The 22,818-nt window shown below is 26.8% G+C and overlaps 1 protein-coding gene across 4 annotated transcripts in view; it reads right to left on the reverse strand.

The window, feature by feature from the left end:
• The window catches only part of LOC107166174 (zwei Ig domain protein zig-8-like), a 417,908-nt gene that overhangs the window by 12,152 nt on the left and 382,938 nt on the right, over positions 1–22,818 (reverse strand). For all 4 annotated transcript variants that reach the window (XM_089229654.1, XM_089229653.1, XM_089229655.1 and 1 more), the window contains exon 5: positions 3,492–3,619. In XM_089229654.1, the coding sequence (XP_089085780.1) occupies positions 3,492–3,619 (128 nt within the window). The remainder of the gene's footprint in view (positions 1–3,491; positions 3,620–22,818) is intronic.

Here is a 22,818-nt window from a genome sequence, read left to right on the forward strand (position 1 = left end):
GTATAGCTGACGGTGAAGTCTTCACGTCGTATGCACATCATATTTTTTCACCACACAATGCAGTACTGTCATAGGTTAGCTGCCTATAATAATATGCGTACGAAATACGGATACAAGATAAAAAATGTATAAATAAAAAGAAGAAAAGTAATTTCCTAAAGTATAACGCGGCAAAGTTAACCGTGTCTTACCTCACTCGCGTAAAGTTACGACCATTAGCCGCGAATAATAACGATTATATCAAAAAATGATCTTCAAAGCGGGTGTGATAGGGGTCGTGAAAAGGACCATTTGGAACTGGGCCCAATTCCAAATTCTTGCAACGACTGTAGCCAATGACTTCAATACCAGCGAGTTCGACCGTCCAACCAAAATACATAAATCGGACAAATTGCATCCAACAAACGGAGAAAGTGATGAATCGCGGGACCATTATATGAATTCATGCTGATATCCACCATTTGTAATAAGCATAAAGTGCTTCGTTGTACCCAGAAGTTTTTAAAAGTTATATATTTTTTATACTTATTAGCTATTTAACACTTCCCCGCAGAGGACACCCTGAGGAGATTTTTATTAGAACAATATATGTGATTTAAAAATATTTTTATTGCTTAAGGTTAGATAGTAGAAAAGTACATGAATTAAAACTGGTATACATCATTTATGTGTAGCAAATTCCGACAAAAGTTTTTTTAATGTAATAGTTTTTTTATGTTAGCTATTTAGCGTTAATCTAGGATAAAATCATTTGGAGATAATTAGATTCTTTAGTCGAACAATATGGGTCATTTAAAAATATTATTATAGGTGAAAATTGTACATTGAGTAAATATTGATAGTATTAATATATTATTTATCATTTTTCATAAGCTATTAAAATTCTAGTAATGAGACCGATGAATTGATTTCTGGGTAATTTAGAGGCATATAACCTTGTTGTATATATGTGAAAAAATAATTTTAAAATTAGCAAAGATACGACGATTGATGGAATTTAATAAATTAAATGTGTTTTGCGACTATTATCTCGCTGTAGTTTCTACTGGCCTATCGGTTGAATAAGTTTGGGAATCGGCCATGTTAATTGTGTGCTGGGAATCGATTTATACGACCTCCCCCTCCAAATTAAATAGGGCATAAATTAATACGTTTTTTTAAAGCTAAATTAAGTCTTGAGAAGATGACCACTGATTTTCTTCGTCATATTCTACTACAGCTGATGAGTTCACCACGTTGGACTCAATTTACAAACATATTATTATTCTATTATATTAATATATCACTTGCAGATTTAATATCAATTAAATGCAATATTAATTAGAAATTCTATCGTTTGATCGGTGTGATAACAAGAGACTATAGTTCTCGTTGGCCCTTGCCCGGCTATCGAGAAACAATTAATAGTATAATATTGTTAATTACAACCTACAATTATTGAAGTAAGTTTTGAGTCAAGGAACGGTTCAAAGACCCGTGTCCTCTCAAACGAGATGTAACACTCGGAATTCCTGTTATTGATATGTTTGTGTACATAGACGATATTTGCACTCTAAGAAACCAAACTAATTTTCCGAGAATATCGTATATTCAATATTTCTAAAATAGGTGGACGCAAAAACGATTGCACAGTCCTTTATATTAAAATTACCACTATCTGTGAGCATTCTATATTATAGTAGGACTAAAACTATAATATTATTATAACCAGTTTAATTTCAAGATAAAAATAAATGTTTTAAGTAGATATCCTATTTAACATACTACACATTTATTTGTGCATTATAAGTGCAAACAAATTAAAACACACACACACATATACATTATTATATATATATAATATGTTATTACTTATTATATGCAATCATATTTGTTATTAATATTATATTTTTATTTTTAAGTTTATTAAAAAAATTTTATTTATAATTTTAAGTTTAAATTATTTGAAAGTTACCTATATGTTTTTTTTTCAGATATATGAATTATTTATCTAGTATTTATCTATCTAAGAATTGAGATTTTTAATAATTTATCTGAAAAACTGTTTGATAGGGTGCTTGGTTGTCATAAGATGATATTGTTTACTCATGTACAATAAGAATAATATTATTAGTGAGCTTTATTAATGCACTAGTTAAGGAATGCCAAACACAGATTAAACGCAAAATGTCGAATGATGCACGATAACTATGTTTTACCGAGCTAAGCAAATAAACACGTTTTAACACCAGAAAACACTCAAAACCGAGTGTACCATAATTCTGGTTATAGTTGGAGCGTATAATAATATTATTGTTTACTCATCATAATATTTTATTTTAATGTCGAATCCAGTGTTTCAAGTCTTTGTATTCGTTTTAACAATCCAATCTATACTATAGTAAATAATAATCATTTAATCTTTTAATTGAAAAATTCAATTAAATAATACATTTTTATCGGTTTACTTTTACTCTATATTCTAAGCTTCTGAAGCTTCAAGCTACACAGGTTTGAATAAAAGTTCAACGGTTCTATCCGTACGTATTGAACACTAACGGTTATTGAAAACATCTAAAGAATCAATGAGATTTTCTAAATATTTATCGAGAAACTTTTGAAAAATTTATTTTTTGCTATACACCACAAATGTGTCAAATATCTAAATCATGTTTATTGTCATCAGGTAAGCTGTGCTCAGAGAAAACCAAAAAATGTATTGTGATTTTATCTTTGTACGGGATAGATATCATTAATTTGTATAGTATGTTATAGATAGAAATATCCATATTTTTTATAACAGTTTGATTTAACAATTAAATATACTCAATAATCTTATTTTAGTATAGTCCAAAAGTCAAAAATAGAAATTTAAACAACATTATTAGCTAGTCGCGAGATATTCATAATCAAAACTAAATTGATATTTTTAAATAATCATTTATTTTCATTAATTAAATGTGGTATTAAAATATAATATAATTTAACTTAAATTAATTTGGAACTTCATAAAATGTATTAATTTCCACTTAAAAAAAAAAAAACTTTATAAAACGTCTGATGCAACACTTTTTGACACTCTGACGTTGACTGATCGGAACACCATATAAAAGGGCAATTTATTTTTAGTTACTATATTTTGAATATTGAAGTGGACGTTTAAAATCATTCGATTTATTTAAATAACAAAATACTTGAGTGAAGTTAATTGATTTACGATCAGTTATTTTCAATGATAAGATATCAATTTATTTATTAATAATTTTTATATTATTATGACATTAATCATGGTGTATTATAAAAAAGGTATATTATAGCGAATATTCTATGATAAGCAACACTAGGTTTGTGAAAGAAAGTTTTCGTTTAACGAAATGTTACGAATTAATGATGAATACACGAATCATTGAATACAAACACTACGAATACTTATGTAGTTTAATGAATTTTGGTTAAATGTTATCAAAGTATGTCGATTGCCGGTGAAACATTTAATGAAGTTTATTACTTACAGCATTATTATGATTCCAAAATATATAAGACGGTGGTTCTGGGCTATGTAGTACAACACATGTCAAGTTAATGGTGCTTCCTCGATCGATAAATATTTCCGGTCCTCCAATAATGTCAGTGCGAGGTTCTGAAATATAAAAAAAATCAAAAATGTAAATTTGAATCTAAAATAAAACAAATCATTCAATTTTTGGCGTATCTCATTTGTGTAACGTGCAAGTATAATAATTATTATATACATATTAATAAATAAATAAAATGGGAAAATTATAGATATTACAAAAATGAAACGTAGCCGTAAAATTGGATTATTATAAACAATATCAGTGATATAATATCACATATACGTCTTAAATGAATAGGTCACCTAAAACGTATTTAATAATTGAGTATTTTGACTTCGAATCTTAGTTGTATTATGATTTTCGAAAAACTTGATTATAGATGTGGTGATGGCTGACAGGTCGAACTTTCAGGAGATATCATCAGCCTAGGTTTATTTTTAAATTTAAATAAACTTTAAATTATCTTTAATAAAACTCTTTATAACAATATTAATGACACTGATTATCAGTATAATTAAATACAGAATTACTCGGCCAAAGCAGATCCTTAGCCGCAATCACCTTTAATTTAATTTCAAAGATAAAACTTCAAAACAAAATATAAACACATACTAAATGTGCACACTAATCCATAGTATTAATAAATAATTGGCAGAAGATCTGTCAACCTAAGATTAAAACCACGGCTACCACAGGATATACTACTTGAACCTAAAGAAGACACCTCAGATTCAGACACGGATCTAGACATATAATTTAACAAAAAATTAGTAAAAACTTGTAAAAGCTAGTAAATACTATGTAAACACATAATCGTAATTGCAAATTTATGACATTGTAAAAATACATTGACACAATTAAATAAATAATAAAAAATAAAATAAATAAGTACTTTAAATAAATAATAACCTAACCATTGTATCTCAAAAGTCTATGTCACCGAGGGAAATTTTGTTAAAAATCATTAAAAAAAAAAAAAATAGTAATAATAATTAAATAATATAAAATATGAATGTAGACTTTTTGGCATAATGGAATAAAATGTTTGAACTATATTTAATATACATGCAAGTACAATTTCTGACATGCAATAATAACAAAATGTATTTTTATTTTAAAAACCATAAAACAAATAATCTAATTTTTAAAATAAAATAAAAATAATAAAAACTTTTAATATATTATTAATATATTATTAAATTATAATTTGTTATGTCTTTGTATTCGTTTATTTTTTACTTAAGATTTAATATACTTATAACTTGAAAATATTGCTACTATTCAATATTCACAATAATATATTCCAAATTTTAAAATTTAAGATTAATTTAAGTATGATACACACGTTATATAAGCATAAAAATACTAAAACATATAATTTTACAAAATATTACACATATCGATAGGATATGGTTAATGATATTTGATTATATTCCTATGATAATGTTTAATTACATTAATAATGATTACAAGCGTATTTGGGTTCAATAATGCTTTATCCAAGAAAACACCAATGTAAATCATTTAAGCCATTTAACTTGGCTGAAAAACACGTAGATTGTTTTATTGCTATACAAGTTAAAAGTTTATTACATTTGTGCAAGGTTTACCACCGATAGTTTTGAAAACTAATAATATTTCGCTATAGAATTTACGACCAAAATATTTGTTAAATGGTCTCCCAAGAGTGCATTGAACGCCTTATAAATTGTTCATGGGTAAAACATTTAGAAAATATCATGTTAATTCTTTTTGAAATATTTAGCACGAACGGTAAGCTTAATATAAATCAAAACTACATACATTATATAGTATTAAACTGTGGAGGTCAATGATATTAAAAAATATTACGATTTATTCAAACATAGCATCACAGTTCCATAAACAGTTTTTATTTTATCAAATGATTTTACCAATCAAATATGATTGAAGGTCTAATGTTGAATTATATATTATATTAACATAAAATAAGGTAATAAAACTTTAAGTCTAAAAGTAACTATAACATTTAACTATTCGAACAAAATAAACCTAAAGGCTATTCCAAACACGAATTGTGGTAATCGAAACGTTCAGGGTTTTTTTTTCTATAAAATAATAATTTATCGTTAACATTTTGTCGTAACGAATTAAATTAATTTAAAATTGTTCTTCTAGGATCTGAAATGATAACATCAAAGTATTGATGCTATAAGGCCATACTATTTTGGGAGCCTAATAAAGTTAATGAACAAGGATAAATTATCCCATCAGAAAATACAAGTATCATCAAGGACGGTGTGGGTTCATTACGGTCTTTGAGTTGACTTTTAACGTAACACTTCTCGGTATTGATATCCTGTGGCATTTCGAGCTTGTGGCCGCTTTCTAAATACAGTCACACAAGTGAGGGTAATTCGAAGGCTAATATCATCGTGTAAGAGGGGTTCATATATGGGGTATCCTGAGAGTAATTTTGTTCAACCAACAATATATTGATTGAGAGGGGGTGTTTTTTTAGTAGTGCCACTTGGGATAAGTAAGGATTATAATGTCTAGAATGTTACTCGTGGGATTATCAAAATATTATTTCGGTATATTGGTACAACACGTTTAACGAAAAAAATATTTATATTATTCGCGTAAGATATAATATAATATTATTATATAATTATCATACGAGTTCACACAATCGCAAATAATTGGAGGTGCTTAGAATGTATTTCTCGCTTGGAAAACAACAACAGTGAACACTTTAAAATAACATGAAAAAGTAAACATAACGGTTTAACGATTTTTTTAAGATGTTTTACCTGATAGCGTATACCCCCGAGAAAAAATGAGAATTCTCATTAGCCACGGTCACTTTTACATATTATGGCACTTTGCGTCGAAAAAGGTTGTAAAGTTGTGCAAGTATATGAAATCGTAGTGGTCGTAAATAACTTTTATAGAATTTTGACCTCCAAAAACGGAATAGTGATCCGGCTTGATATCGCAAACTTGCAGACGATTTAGTCATAACTTTTTTTTTTAAATTTATCTATTATATTATTCGGTTATTTGATTATGCACACGATATTGGTATGAATTTATTATATTTGTTTAATTTATGTAAGAAACGTAAATATATCATTATATTTTATACATAAAAAAATATTTTCAAAGCGAAATCAGTCTAAACTACGAATGACAAAAAATAAATCGTCAATATAATATGTGTTAGGTCCCTATCTAATAATATAATAAAACTATGACAAGGTGTTATGCTATACTCGTGTTCAGTCGTGTGAAAGATGTACAATTACCACAAGTTAAATTATATTATACATACATATTATATAAATTATTAAACACGTAAGTATGTATTATAATTTTTAATTTATTGATGAATTCACATAGAATAATTGTACGTATTGATTATATATGTAAAACTAGAAATAATTCATATACAATTAATACCGATAAACTAAAATAGCATTGATAACAATTTATTTCAAACAAAACAACGAACGAAAGTCGAGAAATCAAAAAAAAACTAAATATAGTATATACGTAATAAGCAAATTAAGTAAAAGTTTGGCAAATATCACGGAAAATATTATGTTCATAAATAAAGTAATATTGACAACAATTTATATTTTTAACCGGGTGCGAAGAATTACTTCCAAATATTAAATATTATCACCCCAGTAGAAGTGAGTTGAGAGAGTTGAGTATTCAATTCAGTTCATTTTATGGCTTTTTTTTAGTATCATAATTAAATTATATAAAAGTTAGTAGAACGTAAAGTATATGTGAGTTTAATTAACTGGACATATGTCCAATACCATCACTTTTATCATCGAACCCGTTGATTGGGTACGTACCTACTAACTGGTAATCGGTTTATGAAATTGATTTCGCAATTGATTTAGAGTTTGCTGGTTTGGGTTTTGTAATTAATTATACGTTGAATTACAACCCAAACATAGATGGAAAAGCTATTTGTTATTATTGGAATATATTAAAAGCGAATACGTTTGCTCAGGAAAATAATATATTAAGAGAGGTGTGAAATCTTTTATTTATAATATTATTATTATTACTTTAATATGATCAAGTAATAACCATTTATGTTTATTTAATCAAATTCCCGCTTACAAAGATCATAAAAAATATTTCAGCAATATAAATATTTAAATTACATTTTTAAACCGTCAATTAAAAAAAAAAAAACATGGTATTACATAAAAGTTTTCATTTATAACATATACAGTTTATCAGATGAAATTGAAAATTTTTAGAAAAATAAACTGTAGCACGTTATATACTCGTTAAAGCAAATAATTTAGACCAGGACTTGTTTCTTTGTAGAATTACAAGACTAAAAACTAAAATTATTATAATACACAGACACAGGTTTCAGTAAAACTTTGTTAATTTAAAACTAAGAACAACAAAATCGATCTATTTTGGTAAATTGAAGAACTCAAAGTATAAATAACCGAATCGGAAATATATCTTTATTTTCAAATCGATAAAATTTTTCATTTTACTGAATTTCTAATAATTATCTAAACTGCAATTATGTGCAAACCATTATAGAATATAGATGCATGTGCTATGCATAGAGTAATATAATATAACTCTATGGTGCTATGGAAACAAATAATAACAAATTCAAGGATAATAATTTCTTTTGCACTAATAGCAACCATCTCATATAAACCACCATATATACCTACCACCTATAAACAATAATTTCCATTATAAATCTCAAAATGTATGTTTAAGCACCTCCCCGCCTCCCAAGATTGGATTTGTTACTTTTAACATAGCCTATCTTTTGCCTATATGTCTAATATATCACTGTACCAATTTTTTTAAAATTATATATATAAAAAAAAATATAATATTATTTACTAAAAAATTCAAACGTGTATCCATTCATCATTTTTTTTTTTCATAATTTGAATGAACAGAAATGAATGGTTACTTTAAAGTTTAAAGTTTAGTAATAATAATATTTGAACGGGAAATTGGAACTCCCCCAAGAATGTCGCTTTGATTTTTAACGAGTGGTCAATTTATATTCACACACGATAAAACATATTAAAATATTGACAGTTAATGTATCATCGTTACCGCGGGTAATTAATTTGAAATGATTTAGATAGAGACAAAAAAATTTTAAATCTCAGAAAAAATAACCATACATTAATTTCTCAATCCATATACTGTAATATAGTAACGATATACATATAGTGATAGTTGATGCTATAAAAAACTACAGCAGACTTTCATTGTACAAACATACTATAATATAATAACTAAAGCTATAATATTACATACTATAATAATATAGTTAGTCACATGTTTAGTGTATTGTAGTAACCAATTTGGTTCACTCTACAGCAGTGGTATGTACTACAAATTGTTTTTTTGTTGTAATTTATCAGAGCTAATTTGAATTTTTTGTTTCGATTTAAAATAATTTTAATGCAATACCGGCTTATCTTGGATTATCTTCAATGTTTTTTATTTAAATTTTACTCTAGATACGGTATTTTATATATGTGTTGGTGCATTGAAAGTTTTAGGTTCCATAATAATGCAGCAACGGTCTGTTTATTAATCCTTAATAATTATGCCCATTAATCGTTTGATGTGACATAGGCCACTGTCGCGTTCAGCCCGTAAACGTGATAATAATAATAATATAATACTATATTATATATTAATATAAGGAATACGCGTACAGCGATTGATCCGAGGTAATCACACGACTATGATTTGGGCACAAGCAAATAATCGTTTAAAAAGAAAAACATGATTGAAGACCTTTTTTCTTAGACTAGATATTTCATTTTGTTGATATTTTACAGTTAAATACTGATATGTTTAATGTAATATAACTTATGCGTACACGATTGAAATACTGCTGCAGGTGATTTCGCGTGTAATTTTTTCCGTCAGAGGTGAATCGCTGGCAATTATGTGACGAAAATCATTCACGATAGACGATCATTAAAACGATAGGTAGGGAACATTTTTAATGAACATAGAGGATTTTTTCCTCCAGATTATAATAATAAGATGATACTGGGTCATGAAATAAAGGTTTTTGTTTCTTCTATACTTTACTCACGAGGCGTATATATTATTGTATACCGTACAATTCGAAGGAGTGATAAATAAGGGACATCGCAGTTGGGATTTTCAGCAGTATGTCTTGGATAAGGATGAGATGAGAAACTAATGTGCATGCCTGTGGTGGAAACAAATCAAAGTAAAGCCAATGCAAACATGTTGACTAAAATATAGAGGAGAAGTGTATTAAAGGAACATAATATAGTATAAAGAAAAGTCAGAAAACTCAACGGATGAAGTAGGTTTATAATATAATATTATTGTGTTAGACTGGAAGATTCCGTGTCAAAAATTTAATTGGTTTTCTAATAATTATAATTTCCGTACCTATCAACCTAAATAATAAACCTAGGCAAATAAAAAAATAGATATTTTTCAGTTTAAGTGTGTATATTACCTATATAAGAATATGGCATATTATAATATGTATTATAGCTTATATATAAACACATATTATTAACAAATAGTTTAAAAAATAAAAAAATACCATTATAATACTATTGATTCGTTGTAGTTGGTTCTTGGACATATTTGGAAACATAATAAGTACCATATTTTAACAATCATTAATTATTTATTGTGCAAATATTGTATACCTTTCACTTTTTACAGTTATTAATTTCAGTTTTATTTTATTTTACACTATCAATGACAATAAGAATCAAATATATATATTTAAATGTTTTTACATATAATATGTAAAGTATTCTATTGTATTAAACCGTTTAAGTACGTTTAAATCTTTTCTACTTTAGTGAAAACCAAGTCATATTTAATAAAAAACACGCTTGATAATTTTGGTCGTAGACAAATTTTTATGGTTTTAAAATCAATGAAAAATGATACTACTAGGTTCCTTAAAATATTAGGTAAAAATTGTTCATAATAAATTTCAAATCCTTATGAGTTATGGATGTTCGATTATATAGATATTTTTATATATTATTATTTGAAATGCGATCTGTAAGACTTCATATCTGCAAAATATTTTACTGTATCATATTTTCTAACATCTAACTCTAATATGTTTCAGAAAATCTAGACTGAGCTGTTATTTGTTTTACTTTTCACTCTAAATTAGTAAACCATTTTTGAAATCACAATGTTGTTTAACGAAAGAGAAGAAAAGTACCTATGGCAACAATGCTATTAACATGAACAACTGTGAGCAAATTAATTTTTTTTTTATTTATAATTCACAACACATCGAGTAACACCGTAAAGTATAGAACTTGTTTTGATAATAATATTGATTGTATGAGTACTTTATACAGTTTTCAACTCTTATAATATATCTTCGTGTTATTTCGTTTAAATTAGTTGTTGCGAGTTTGACGTCTAATGATGAAGTGACATCATTGTGTGATATATAGTCTTGTATCCAGAATATATCAAATATATAACTCATCAAATATAAAGCGTGAAAAATAAAATTATGATAAGCATTATGCATTGTTGTAGAATAAAGTTTAAATGTTAACTTTATGTATTAATATTACTTTTAATATTTATTCAATAGACACTATACATTCATAATGAAATAAACTAAGTACCTAGAGATTAATATGATGAATTTTATCAGAATTTAATAAAAATATTTAAGAAAAGTAAACGAATTTAATAAAACAGCCTAAAATTAGTATTTTTTCATCTTAATGAATTGCGGCCACTTGTTGTTAAAGAATTGATTTTTTATTTTATTTTTTTTTTTAATGTATACTTTTGTTTAACCAATAAACTAATCTGCTAAAAATGTTTGCAGACTTGATTTTAAATTATGTTTAATTATTATTATTATTATTAAAGTGTAATTTTGAACTAACAAATATATTATTGTGATGGATTTTCATTTGTTTTTGTAGTTAAAAAATGCATTTCAGTCACCCAAAAAAGATCTATCCACAGTGATTGTGCAAATTTTAATAAACTACAACACTATATTATTAAATATATGTCACGCTGCTCGTTTACTTTATTTGTAAAATTTATGTTTTTAAACAGTTAAAAAGTGAGAGTGTTAAACAATTGAAGATTGCTGCGTGGGTAAAAAAAATAACAATACTTCAAGGTATGTATATATAATAACATCAAATTTATGTATCACTAATCTGATTTATATAGTTTTTTTAATTTTTAAGATTTAAGATGATTGTAATACACAATAATTGATCATTTTTATTTTTGTATGAAAAACTACGTAGAACATTTTTATATAAAATAATAAAATAAAATAAAATGGAAGGCCTATAGCGACTTGTTTTCTTTTACTGTTCAAGACGGTATCTTCAAAACTGAGTATAAAAAACTATAGGTTTCTCCCCTTAAGACACATCCAAGATGGCTCAATTTATTCCCAGTACAAAGTGTTAAAAAATCGTAAGACATTCAGCAGTGACGTTTACTGGTTGATGGAAATTCGTTCAAACCAAATGTGCAACACGTATAATAATAATAATAATAATAATATGTATAAACAAATGTGTCGCTATAATATACGTAATATTATGATGCATACGCAATGTAAGGTACATATAAATAAAATAACATTTGATATTATACGATGCATTTTTCGTACCACACCCTGCAGCCACCTACACTACGTTTTCGACGGATACCTACATACACCGTCGGTCGGCACTCGGTGCACGTGGGTTAATTGCATATTAAATATTGATTTGCTGTGTACGAACGACGACATAATAATTCACGATTTTCGTTTGAATAAACTCCCGATTTCCGATGTATAAGTATAATATATATATGTATAGGTACTCATGCTCGGGTTTTTTCCACCCCTCACGGGCACGCTGGCGCGTATATTACACCCCCGCGGTCGTACACGGTTTTTTTTTCACCTCCACACTCTTTTTTCATCACACTACCACCACCAATTCTAACGTTTTTATTATGCTCACACATATTATATGCCTACACACGCACAAGCGAGTCGAGCGACACCAATGCACGTGAGTGCGCACTCGCGCGTATGTAATATGTAATACATTATATATATATATATATATATATATATATAGGTATATACACATACATATCTGAATTATAACACAGAAATATTCTCACCGATTCCTCCCCCCCGACACACGCGATATTGGTAAACGGTCATTCATCATTTTTAACGAGCGAAAACGTTCGGGATAGGGAGCTGAAGCCAACGGTGGTGGCACTGGTGGCAAGGGCGTGGGGGTGTCTCAAAAACGCACGTGCTTATGACGATGGAATCCAACATACTATCGTAAATATGCTGGATGTATACGAATAATTTAACACTCCGACGGTTATCTGACTGGCGCACACGGTTATAATAATAATAATAATAATAATAATAATAATAAATAATAATGATATGCAACCGACAAATAATAATAATAATAATATTAAAAATACGACTGGGAAAAATTATTAGGTATGGACGAAATATCACGATGAGGAGCCGTCTCTGGCGTATTATTTTAGGGTGGGTTTATTTAACGTCTGCCTTTTATTAAAGTATATCACTTATTCTTATATTATCAGTAGCACAATCGAGATTAATTATCGTGGTTGGCGAGGTGGTTATATTAAGTTACGCGTATGAGTAAAATTATTACAGATTAAAGCAAATCGGAAAAAAAATAGGCTCGTATAAAATATTTAAATATAAGTGATATAGGTATACGTTATAAATATGATACGAATTGCAATACAAATATTTTACACGTACCTACCTATACAAATTAATTCTACGTATAATTTGTATAGTGTTTTTAAATATATTTTGAGGTAGGGGTTTATAACCCCGAAACCAACCCTTATCGAATCACAGCCTATTAATTATTACTTGCTTTTGATTATATCGAATACTATATTACTAGGATTGTTGTTTTTTTAATCGCCCGTAACATTTGACTTAATTATATCATATTCGACAATAAGCAAACAACTTCTTAACTGTCAAAATCAACTTAATTTAGTACAAATTTGAACTTCAACATCTTTAAAAAAATTATAGTATCTTAATACTAAACTTTTATTACATTCTGAGCGGAGCGAGGAATGTATTGATTTTACAATGATGTGTGTTTTTTTTGTGTCTTTACTTGATAGATCAAATATCTATCAAGTAAAAAATTCCCAATACTTTTTTTAATAATTGGGATAAACAAACTAAAAATTAAGGGCAATACAAATCTTTAGACACAATAAATTTTTGACAAAATCAATTTTTGTTTTAGATATAACTTTAATACAAAAGGACTATAGTTACGTGAATTTTTTACCGAACGTTTATATTATAAGTATACTCTATTCACCATGCAGTTTTAAAAAAATTTCGACTTAAGATGAACTATTTATAAGCATATGCAATTTTCGATCACAATTAGTTTTTTTTTTAAAATTAATATCGATAATAATTTATTTTTTTGTAGAAAAACTTGAGAATTTAATACAAGTCTTCTTATATATTTTTACAACAGCAGTTGAAATAAATAAATACATGGTCACAATTTTTTTTACAAGCATTCAAAGTTTGAATTTTGACTACATATGTAAAAATCACGAAAATTCGCAAATTATTTTAAGCTAGAAATTCATAAAAAATGTTCGTTTTAAATCTAAGATTTGAAAATTGTTAATAATCTATAATAATATATCCTAGAAAGTTAAACCGTCTCCGCTCAGAATCGTTTTCGTATACAATGATATAATAATATCATTAGATTAAAATTTAATTCCATCTATTATAGTAATCTACATGCAACCTACTGTACAGCAGAGAGTGATAACCACTTTAATTATATGTTCTTAACTTCAAACAAATGTTTGAGTTACAATTGTTTGTAGTTTAAATGAGTTTTGTAAAATTTGAAATTTAAAAATGCTTTAATATGTATAATGTATAATATAAAATGTATACTAACATTATTACTATTTATTTTTGATATTTTTCATTTGCTCTAAGAATAATTTTTGAAGAAAATTTTATTCAATTGTCAATTTTATGCAAAATTAAAGTTTGTATTTATCATAATACATAAATCCAACATACATTTCTAAAAGTTGAACACTTCAAATATCTATAAACAGCACAAAAACATATTTAAAAATTATAATATCATTGCTGAAAAATGTAATATGCATGTTTTCAGAAAAAATCAAGTTTAAATTATTTTAACGTACGGAGTTGTATTTAAATTACCGACAACCTAATTTTTCTAGGTTCAGCGAAAATATCATTTTAGCATTTACATATTAGGTAATTTATTATTTACGAGTTCAAAGATTTTATGACGATGTATTGAATTCACCATATTCCCAATTATGCATTGATTAATACAGTATAACATATTAATTGCAATATATAGTATAAATCATCAACTTACTATCGAAGTGATTTACTACAACAGCAGTGTTGAACTACAATACAATGATGTTAAGACGATAACTTCAAAAATGTTTAAATTTTATGTGGTCGATGACACTATTATATTATCCATATAAACTAGTTTTCCGGCCATAAAGCATTTGGTACAAACATATTATTGGGAAATAAGTATGTTTTATTGTATTATACTTTAGCCTTTTCCTGATAAAACTTTGAAGATGACCTTTATTGTTATAGATTTTCATTATTATTTCTTCCTCAAACATAATACAAGCAGGTTACTTTAATTTATTTATACAGTATTATAAACCGAACTATTTTTAGAACGTTCAAACATTTCAATTTTCCGATACATATTTGCTTGGTCGGAAAATCCGCTATAGTCCTATTTCTGGTATTAATGTTATAAATTAAATGGAAAAAAAAAACAGAAACATTATAGCGACCGTTTTATGTAATTGTAATCCAAGAAAAATTTTGTTAGAAATAAATGGTTTTATCTCATCAATATCATATAAGCTGATTACAATGCTGATTTTTTTTAAATAATAATATACACATCATAATAACAATTAACCATAAAAATAATCAAATTAATATAAATGAGAAAAACTAGAAATTATGAATGCAGTATTACTACATATTTTAATAAGCTACATTCCCCCAGTGGCCCTCGATATCGAGTGTTATCCTAGTAAAAAAAAAAAAATAATAATAATAAGGAAATAAACTTAATAACTAGTAGCTATTAGGTACAAATTGTAAAATATACATCAAACATTATCAACATAAATGATTATTTTGTTATTTAATAAGGTTTTATTTCAAGAATGTACGGCACAATTTAGTAAATAAGAAATACTTTACTAGATTAACTCTTTGACTTTAAACTTTTATTCAATTATATAAGTTGTATGAAAACAAAATTAGGAAGTTCATATCAGAAATAAAACATATTAAGTTATTCTTCCAAAGTTCCGAAATTTACTTTTAATACCATTAAATTAATCCATGTTAATAAGTAGTATTATTAAATATTAAATAATTAGTTCATATTTGGATAAATTATTAAGATTTTCATTTGTTTAAGTCAATTACAAAAAAAAAAAAAATGACTTAGCGGGTTTGTGATTTTGGTAGAATTTAGAAAATGTTTTTTTTTTTTTTTTTGTAAAACCTAAATAATGATAACTACCTATTTTAGGTAGTAAATACATTTTTTTTTATTCAAAACTTTTCGTTTTATACAAATAAAAACAATAGCTAGGTACCTAGTTATTTTTAGTTAAGTATATGATATTAAATTTAATTCCTGTAAATTTAAGAAGTCTTTCAATTTACAAATTATAACTGGTTATTGATAAAATTTAAACACATATGAAATTATTTAGCATTATGGTAAATATCAAATTTGCTTATTATAATAATCGTATACAGATTGTAAATTGTCATATTATCAAAATAATAAAAATAAATAAATAAATTAAAATTAAAACAAAATTATAATAGGGAAATATGTTTATTCTTAATAATTTGATGTTAAAAGTCTTAACATTAATATCAGTTCAACGTATTTGAGAAATTATATAATATATGAATTGACAAAATCTAAATGTTGGAGTTTTTTAGATATTAACAATAATATACATTTAATTCTTTAATTTTTAACTATTCTGAGGTTCTGTTAATGAACTGTCTCCTCTTCACGTTATTCATATTTTGTATACCCTCTTTGTTATCCCTATTTCTTATTGTTTTTTTTTATTGTAAAACAGATTGAATATTTAATAAAAGAATAAAAAAAAAAAAAAATTTTTAATTAGTCATTTGTTGGTTATTGTTTTAAGTTATTATATATGAAATCAGAATTTAATAATACTCACGATATATACATATAATGTGTTTTCAGTTTTTAAAATAACACTTATATTTAATTTGAAATTTAAAGATACCAAGCAAATTTGATTTATTTTTTTTTTTAAAGAAAATATATTTTTTATATCATAAAAATAATTAGTATAATGGGTTAAGAAAACAATAGAACATTAGTTAGATTATTTGAGGAAAGAAGCCACTACTATGTGATGACATTTTAATTTTATTTTACTAGGTACTAGTTTGTTTTACAAATATTTGTTTAATATGATGAGCTCTAATATTATTTTATAAATTATATAAATTATATAAAACGATCAGAGTAGGTGATAAGATTTTTAATAATTATACGATGCGTAGGTGTTGATTTAGCATAAAATCAAATTAAAAGATTCAAAAATCCATTTTTCGTAGATTACACATCTGATAATCACTACAGGTATAACACATCTGTAAAGTTACTGGTGTTTGTATTTTTGACTTTAGGTGAAATATATTTCTGTTTAACACCGAGTCGTCTGAGAAACCAGCTGTAAACTGTATACTCTTCGCGACATCCAATCCCATTTATATAAGTTATGGAACATAAAATCAGTCCAAGTTCAGCACCCTCGGGGAGTGTACTGTAACAGGCACTTAACGGGTAACTTATAGGTCCATTAATCTCAGCATCTCGGGTACAAATTAGGAGTTTAGATTTAAATACGTTCCCGTGACTATACGACTAATGCTACAAGTTTGTGTTGTGATCAATTTTAATAGTCCTATACTAAAATACAATAATATTAATCTTTATACGCGCTGGATAAACCGACATATCGTTTATATATATGTATATATATATAATTATAGCAACATAGTCGAACGGATGTGTGATAAAGTCTCCAGTGACTTTATACGTGTGACAGAGAATAAAAAAAAGCAGTTGGCGCTGAAGTTTTTTCGACGGAAAATCGTACATTGCAAGTTATATCGTGAGCGATTTCACGGTAGGTATACAAATTTTCCTCAGACTTCTGCCAAACAGCTCATGTACGCGCACACATCATCACTGTCGTTTTAAGTATTCTATCGTTGGAATCACTGTTCATGAACACACACATACATGTAAATATATGCATAAAACATAATTTTAAGCTAGACGATAAACGCTCGCGCGTGTGAAATATTCCGTCTGATAAGAATAAACTTTTCACGCACATAAAAATAAAAACAAATAATAAAGGACGACGTGAGAGGCGAAGGCGTAGTAAATAGAAGACTCCTCATATGCATTTTATTTAAAAGTTGAATCGCTCGACATCAGCAGAAACAAAAGCCACGCCGGAGAAGGAGTCAAAGTTTTCACGGGCCACCGGTGTTGTAACGCTGCGGAATAATACTCTGCCAGCACAATATGGTAGCGGGTAGTGAGATGGGTGGGCACCCCTCGAACCCCGTACCATCATCCTACCCTCAGTCGACCTTTGAGCAGGGATGCATCGTCTTTTCGAAAAGTTTTTGAGTGAAGAACAAAACGTTTCAGTCGACGACGACGACGGCACATAGCGATAAAATACCCAAGTTACACACACACACACACACACACACACACACACACACACACACACACACACACACACACACACACACACACACACACACACACACACACACACACACACACACACACACACACACACACACACACACACACACACACACACACACACACACACACACACACACACACACACACACACACACACACACACACACACACACACACACACACAATATATATATATATATATATAATGTACAGGATGATTCACCAAGGGCGCTAAACTATATCCAATATTTTCAGTCAATAATGCAATCATTCAAAATTAGATTCTTAATCCCTTTTACTTTTTTTACAATAAATTATTAGGGGCAATTTTTTTTAATAACATGTTAAAATATTAAGATCCTTATGAGTATTTAAAGTTAGGTACCTATTGAAGGTAACTCTGCGTAATAAAGATAGATTAAAGATACGGAAATTTATTAATTATTGTAATTCATATTAATTTATCAATATTCATAATTTATATGCAATGATACGTCTTTTATAATAAATACTAGATTCTATGTTACACATGTTTATTTTATGAACAATAAAATGATAAAGTTTTGTTCAAATTTTGAATTGGATACCTACATTAATATTTTCAAAAACTAATGCTCTAAATAAATAAATGTGAAAAATTGGTTCTCTTTAAAAAAAAAAAAACATATTATTGTATCACCACGAGACTCATTACTTGTGTAATACAACTGGGAATATTTAGTACTTAAAAATAGACTCAACTAGACAATATTATATTTTAAATTTCAGGGTACTTAAAGAAGGGGAGATTCGGAGATCAAATATGAGGAAATCATCAACTTATGATTTTGAGATGGTTTCGTATAATTATACATTACAATAAATTGATAACGAAAATCTATATGAAAAGCGTATCGTTAGGTTTGGAACATCAAACGAAGTATAGACCCCCCTCCTTCTAATATCTGTTGCATACTTAACCTAATCTAGTTGTAGTACTAGCATTGTTCAAGCGATTTGCCAATTATATACTAAATTAACCGTATATGAATTGTTTTTGAATTGAACTATATATTATTAATTATTGAGTTCTAGCAAGGTAATTGTATTGATTAGATTCGAAATATTCTAGCAGCTATCATATATATATATAATTTTACATTTCTTCAAACGTCTAACGAGAACTGAGTATAATTATAATTATTAATTTAGTTCAATCATGGTGGCCATTGGTCAAAAAGTAGTAGATTCAACCTATAGATATTATACCGTACGTACTACGTATATGCGTCTTTCTTAGAGTTAAAATCAATTTAAAATCGGGTATTGAATAATAATAGTATTATATAAAAAAAAAAACATTAAAAATAAAAAAAATGATAAATTACAATTTAAAACATAAAAGGTTTATTGAAATACTGAAGATTTTTTTCCCAATTTAATACCATTATAAATATTAAAAAGGAACAGATTTAGTTACTTTCTGGATTTTTTATATTGATCTTTATAATAATAATATTTTCTCCAGCAGATAAATTGATTTTTTTATCGTCGTTTCGAGTGAATAACGTAATTATGAATATTTTAAACTTTTATTATTTGATGGTCATTTTAGAATTTAAAGTGAGCATTTTTTTTTTTAAAGAAACAAAATTAAAATGTTAATAATTTTATTCATATAATGCTAAAAATTTAATAGACGATTTCCTAATATTAAAAAGTTAGTTAAGTCTATGTTATTTTATAATTAAAGTGAAATTGTCATCATGGTATATGATTAGCATAGGTACACATTTATTTGAACAGTTGTAATACAATCAATTAAAACTTAGTATTATATTTTTCACTCCTATGCCCTGATTGATGCGGATCCACAAGAATTAACACTAATGACAACAAACTGTTTTTGTGTTAAAAAAATGCACCACATATATCCGCAATTTATGTATAGAGTAACTAAAAAAAATATACAGGCAATACACTATGTAAAATAAAAATTATTTGTTCTTAATGTAATTAAATTCTAATAAATACTTCTAAAATATGGTTTAAAGTAATTCATCGTATTTAAGTATTCCGTGAGAGAAAAATTAATGTTTTTTTTTAATTAAAAATTAAATTTTAATCAAAGAAATAAAATTATTAATAAATGCAGTCACGTTAATAAATCAAACACTGACTTTAAGTGTTTTTTTTTTTTTACGAATTTTCGGAATGTCAAAGTAACTTAATGACAAACATGTATTTTCTTATTTTTGACGACCTATTTTTTTATGTAAATATTGTAAAATGTTTGCGATGTGCCCCAGATAGAGTTCTTTTTAAATATGCACATTTTACTAAAAAAAAAAAAAAAAAAAAGCGGGTAAGTGGATGTCGCTCTGTTGTACATTAGGTGGTGGGGTGGATCTCTGACAGGCATGGTTAATCAATTTTTCCAAAAGCATTGCATGTAGTTATCATAATTCATAATACCTTATATTATCATAGATATACATATACCTGGTTTCAGGATAAATCGTTATCGTTACGCTATTTCGTAAAAATTTAAAATTCAAACGCACTTAAAATTGTTCCTATAATGATGCTTCGAGTTTTTTCTATAGCTACTTGAAGAAAAACTTACTGTTGTATTTTTAATCCTTAGTTAGAAAATACAAAATTTTTAATGATTTTTCAACTTAATTTTTTGAATTTTTGAAAATTAAACAGTATATAGATAACACTAACATAAACATTTGGTGAAAATTTCATGTATTTACAGTGATTGGTTTTTGAATTACGACCATATAAAAAAATCGATTTGGTCAAAAATTGGTTTTGCGTAAAAATTCCCGTTCTTCTGTCATTTTTTTTTTTGCTTTTCTCGATTTTTTTTGAAAACTGTTGGACAATGTTAACTTTTGATCTCTATAATGCACCAATGATATTCACTTTTACATCAGAAACCACCCCCAAAGTTTGAAATTGAAGCATTATTTCGACTAGTTATGCTGTACACAGATACAAAAAAAAACAAAACACACATCATTGTAAAACCAATACATTCATCACTTCGTTCAGAATCTAAAATAAACATCATTCATATTAATTTCTATACTATAATTTCGGTGGTTTATTTTGGTTCATAATTGGATTTTTTTATTAATTATCGGAACACAGCATTAGTCAAACTAGTATACGGAAAAAAAAAATTACTAAAATATTATAGTTATAATCGCTTATAAGCGATTACCTTAGACAGGGATTTTCAGGACAATTGGATTGGATGTCATGGCTTATTGAATGGCCTGCTAGATTTGATATTTTATTGTTTCCTCAGTTGTCATTTAAAACTACTGGTAACAAAACTCTTTCGATTTTTTGTCCTAATATGGATAAACTGCCCGAATAAATTTATAGGAAAAAAAAATTAAAACAGTTATGTATCACAATTGCATATACAAGACGCCGTAACAAATAATTGTATAATGTACGTCATAGACTGATTGCATATTTCCAGAATTCGTTCCATGTAATTAGGTAGCAATAAGTAATGTCATATTGGATAGTATGCAAAATGATTTTTAAGCAAATTTCGTGCTTGGAGTTTGGTTAAATTAAGAGTTATAAATTCTTCATCAGTTGTGTAAACTGTGAATTTGCATTGGTTCATTAATTTTAAATTTAGAAATCTGAAGTGGGTATATAAAACAAACGTTATTTTTAAACGCTAATCAGAGCATAATATCAAATTTAGATTAATTATCCTTCAAATCTGTATTTTAAAATCGTTGTTAAAAATAATAATTAATTCATGCACCAGCATTAAATATAGTCATATTAATGTATGTTATTATTATCAACCGATCCAGTATTAATTAAACCTATTGACCCGATAACTAAATTTACAGTTGTTTGAAGCATTCAAATTATAATTTTGTCTTATAATAATGCGTTTATTTAATACTTCTTAAGTATTATTTATTAATTGAATAATTTTAATTTGAGTTTGAAATGATGAACACATTGCTTGGTGTATATTATAAGGACAAAAATCAAACAATCATCATAAATCCTATTTTTATTTATGAATATTTTATGGTATTTTACTACCTATATATATATTTTATTTATTAAAATTAAAATGTCTCGGCATATTATATGCTACTACAAATATATATTTTTAAAACAATATAGATATAAGTATTATAATAAATTTACTACTGTCCACATCATAAATATATTACTAACCATGAAGCAGACAAAGTTTAAGAGGTATAATTCAAACTAAAAATAATTACTATGAAAATTTAACAAGAGTCAACTAATATAAGCTCAGG

Source organism: Diuraphis noxia, unplaced genomic scaffold (assembly GCF_037042655.1).
Source record: "Diuraphis noxia isolate RWA-SAM2 unplaced genomic scaffold, SU_Dnox_SAM2 contig0005, whole genome shotgun sequence".
NCBI classification, from domain to species: Eukaryota; Metazoa; Arthropoda; class Insecta; order Hemiptera; family Aphididae; genus Diuraphis; species Diuraphis noxia.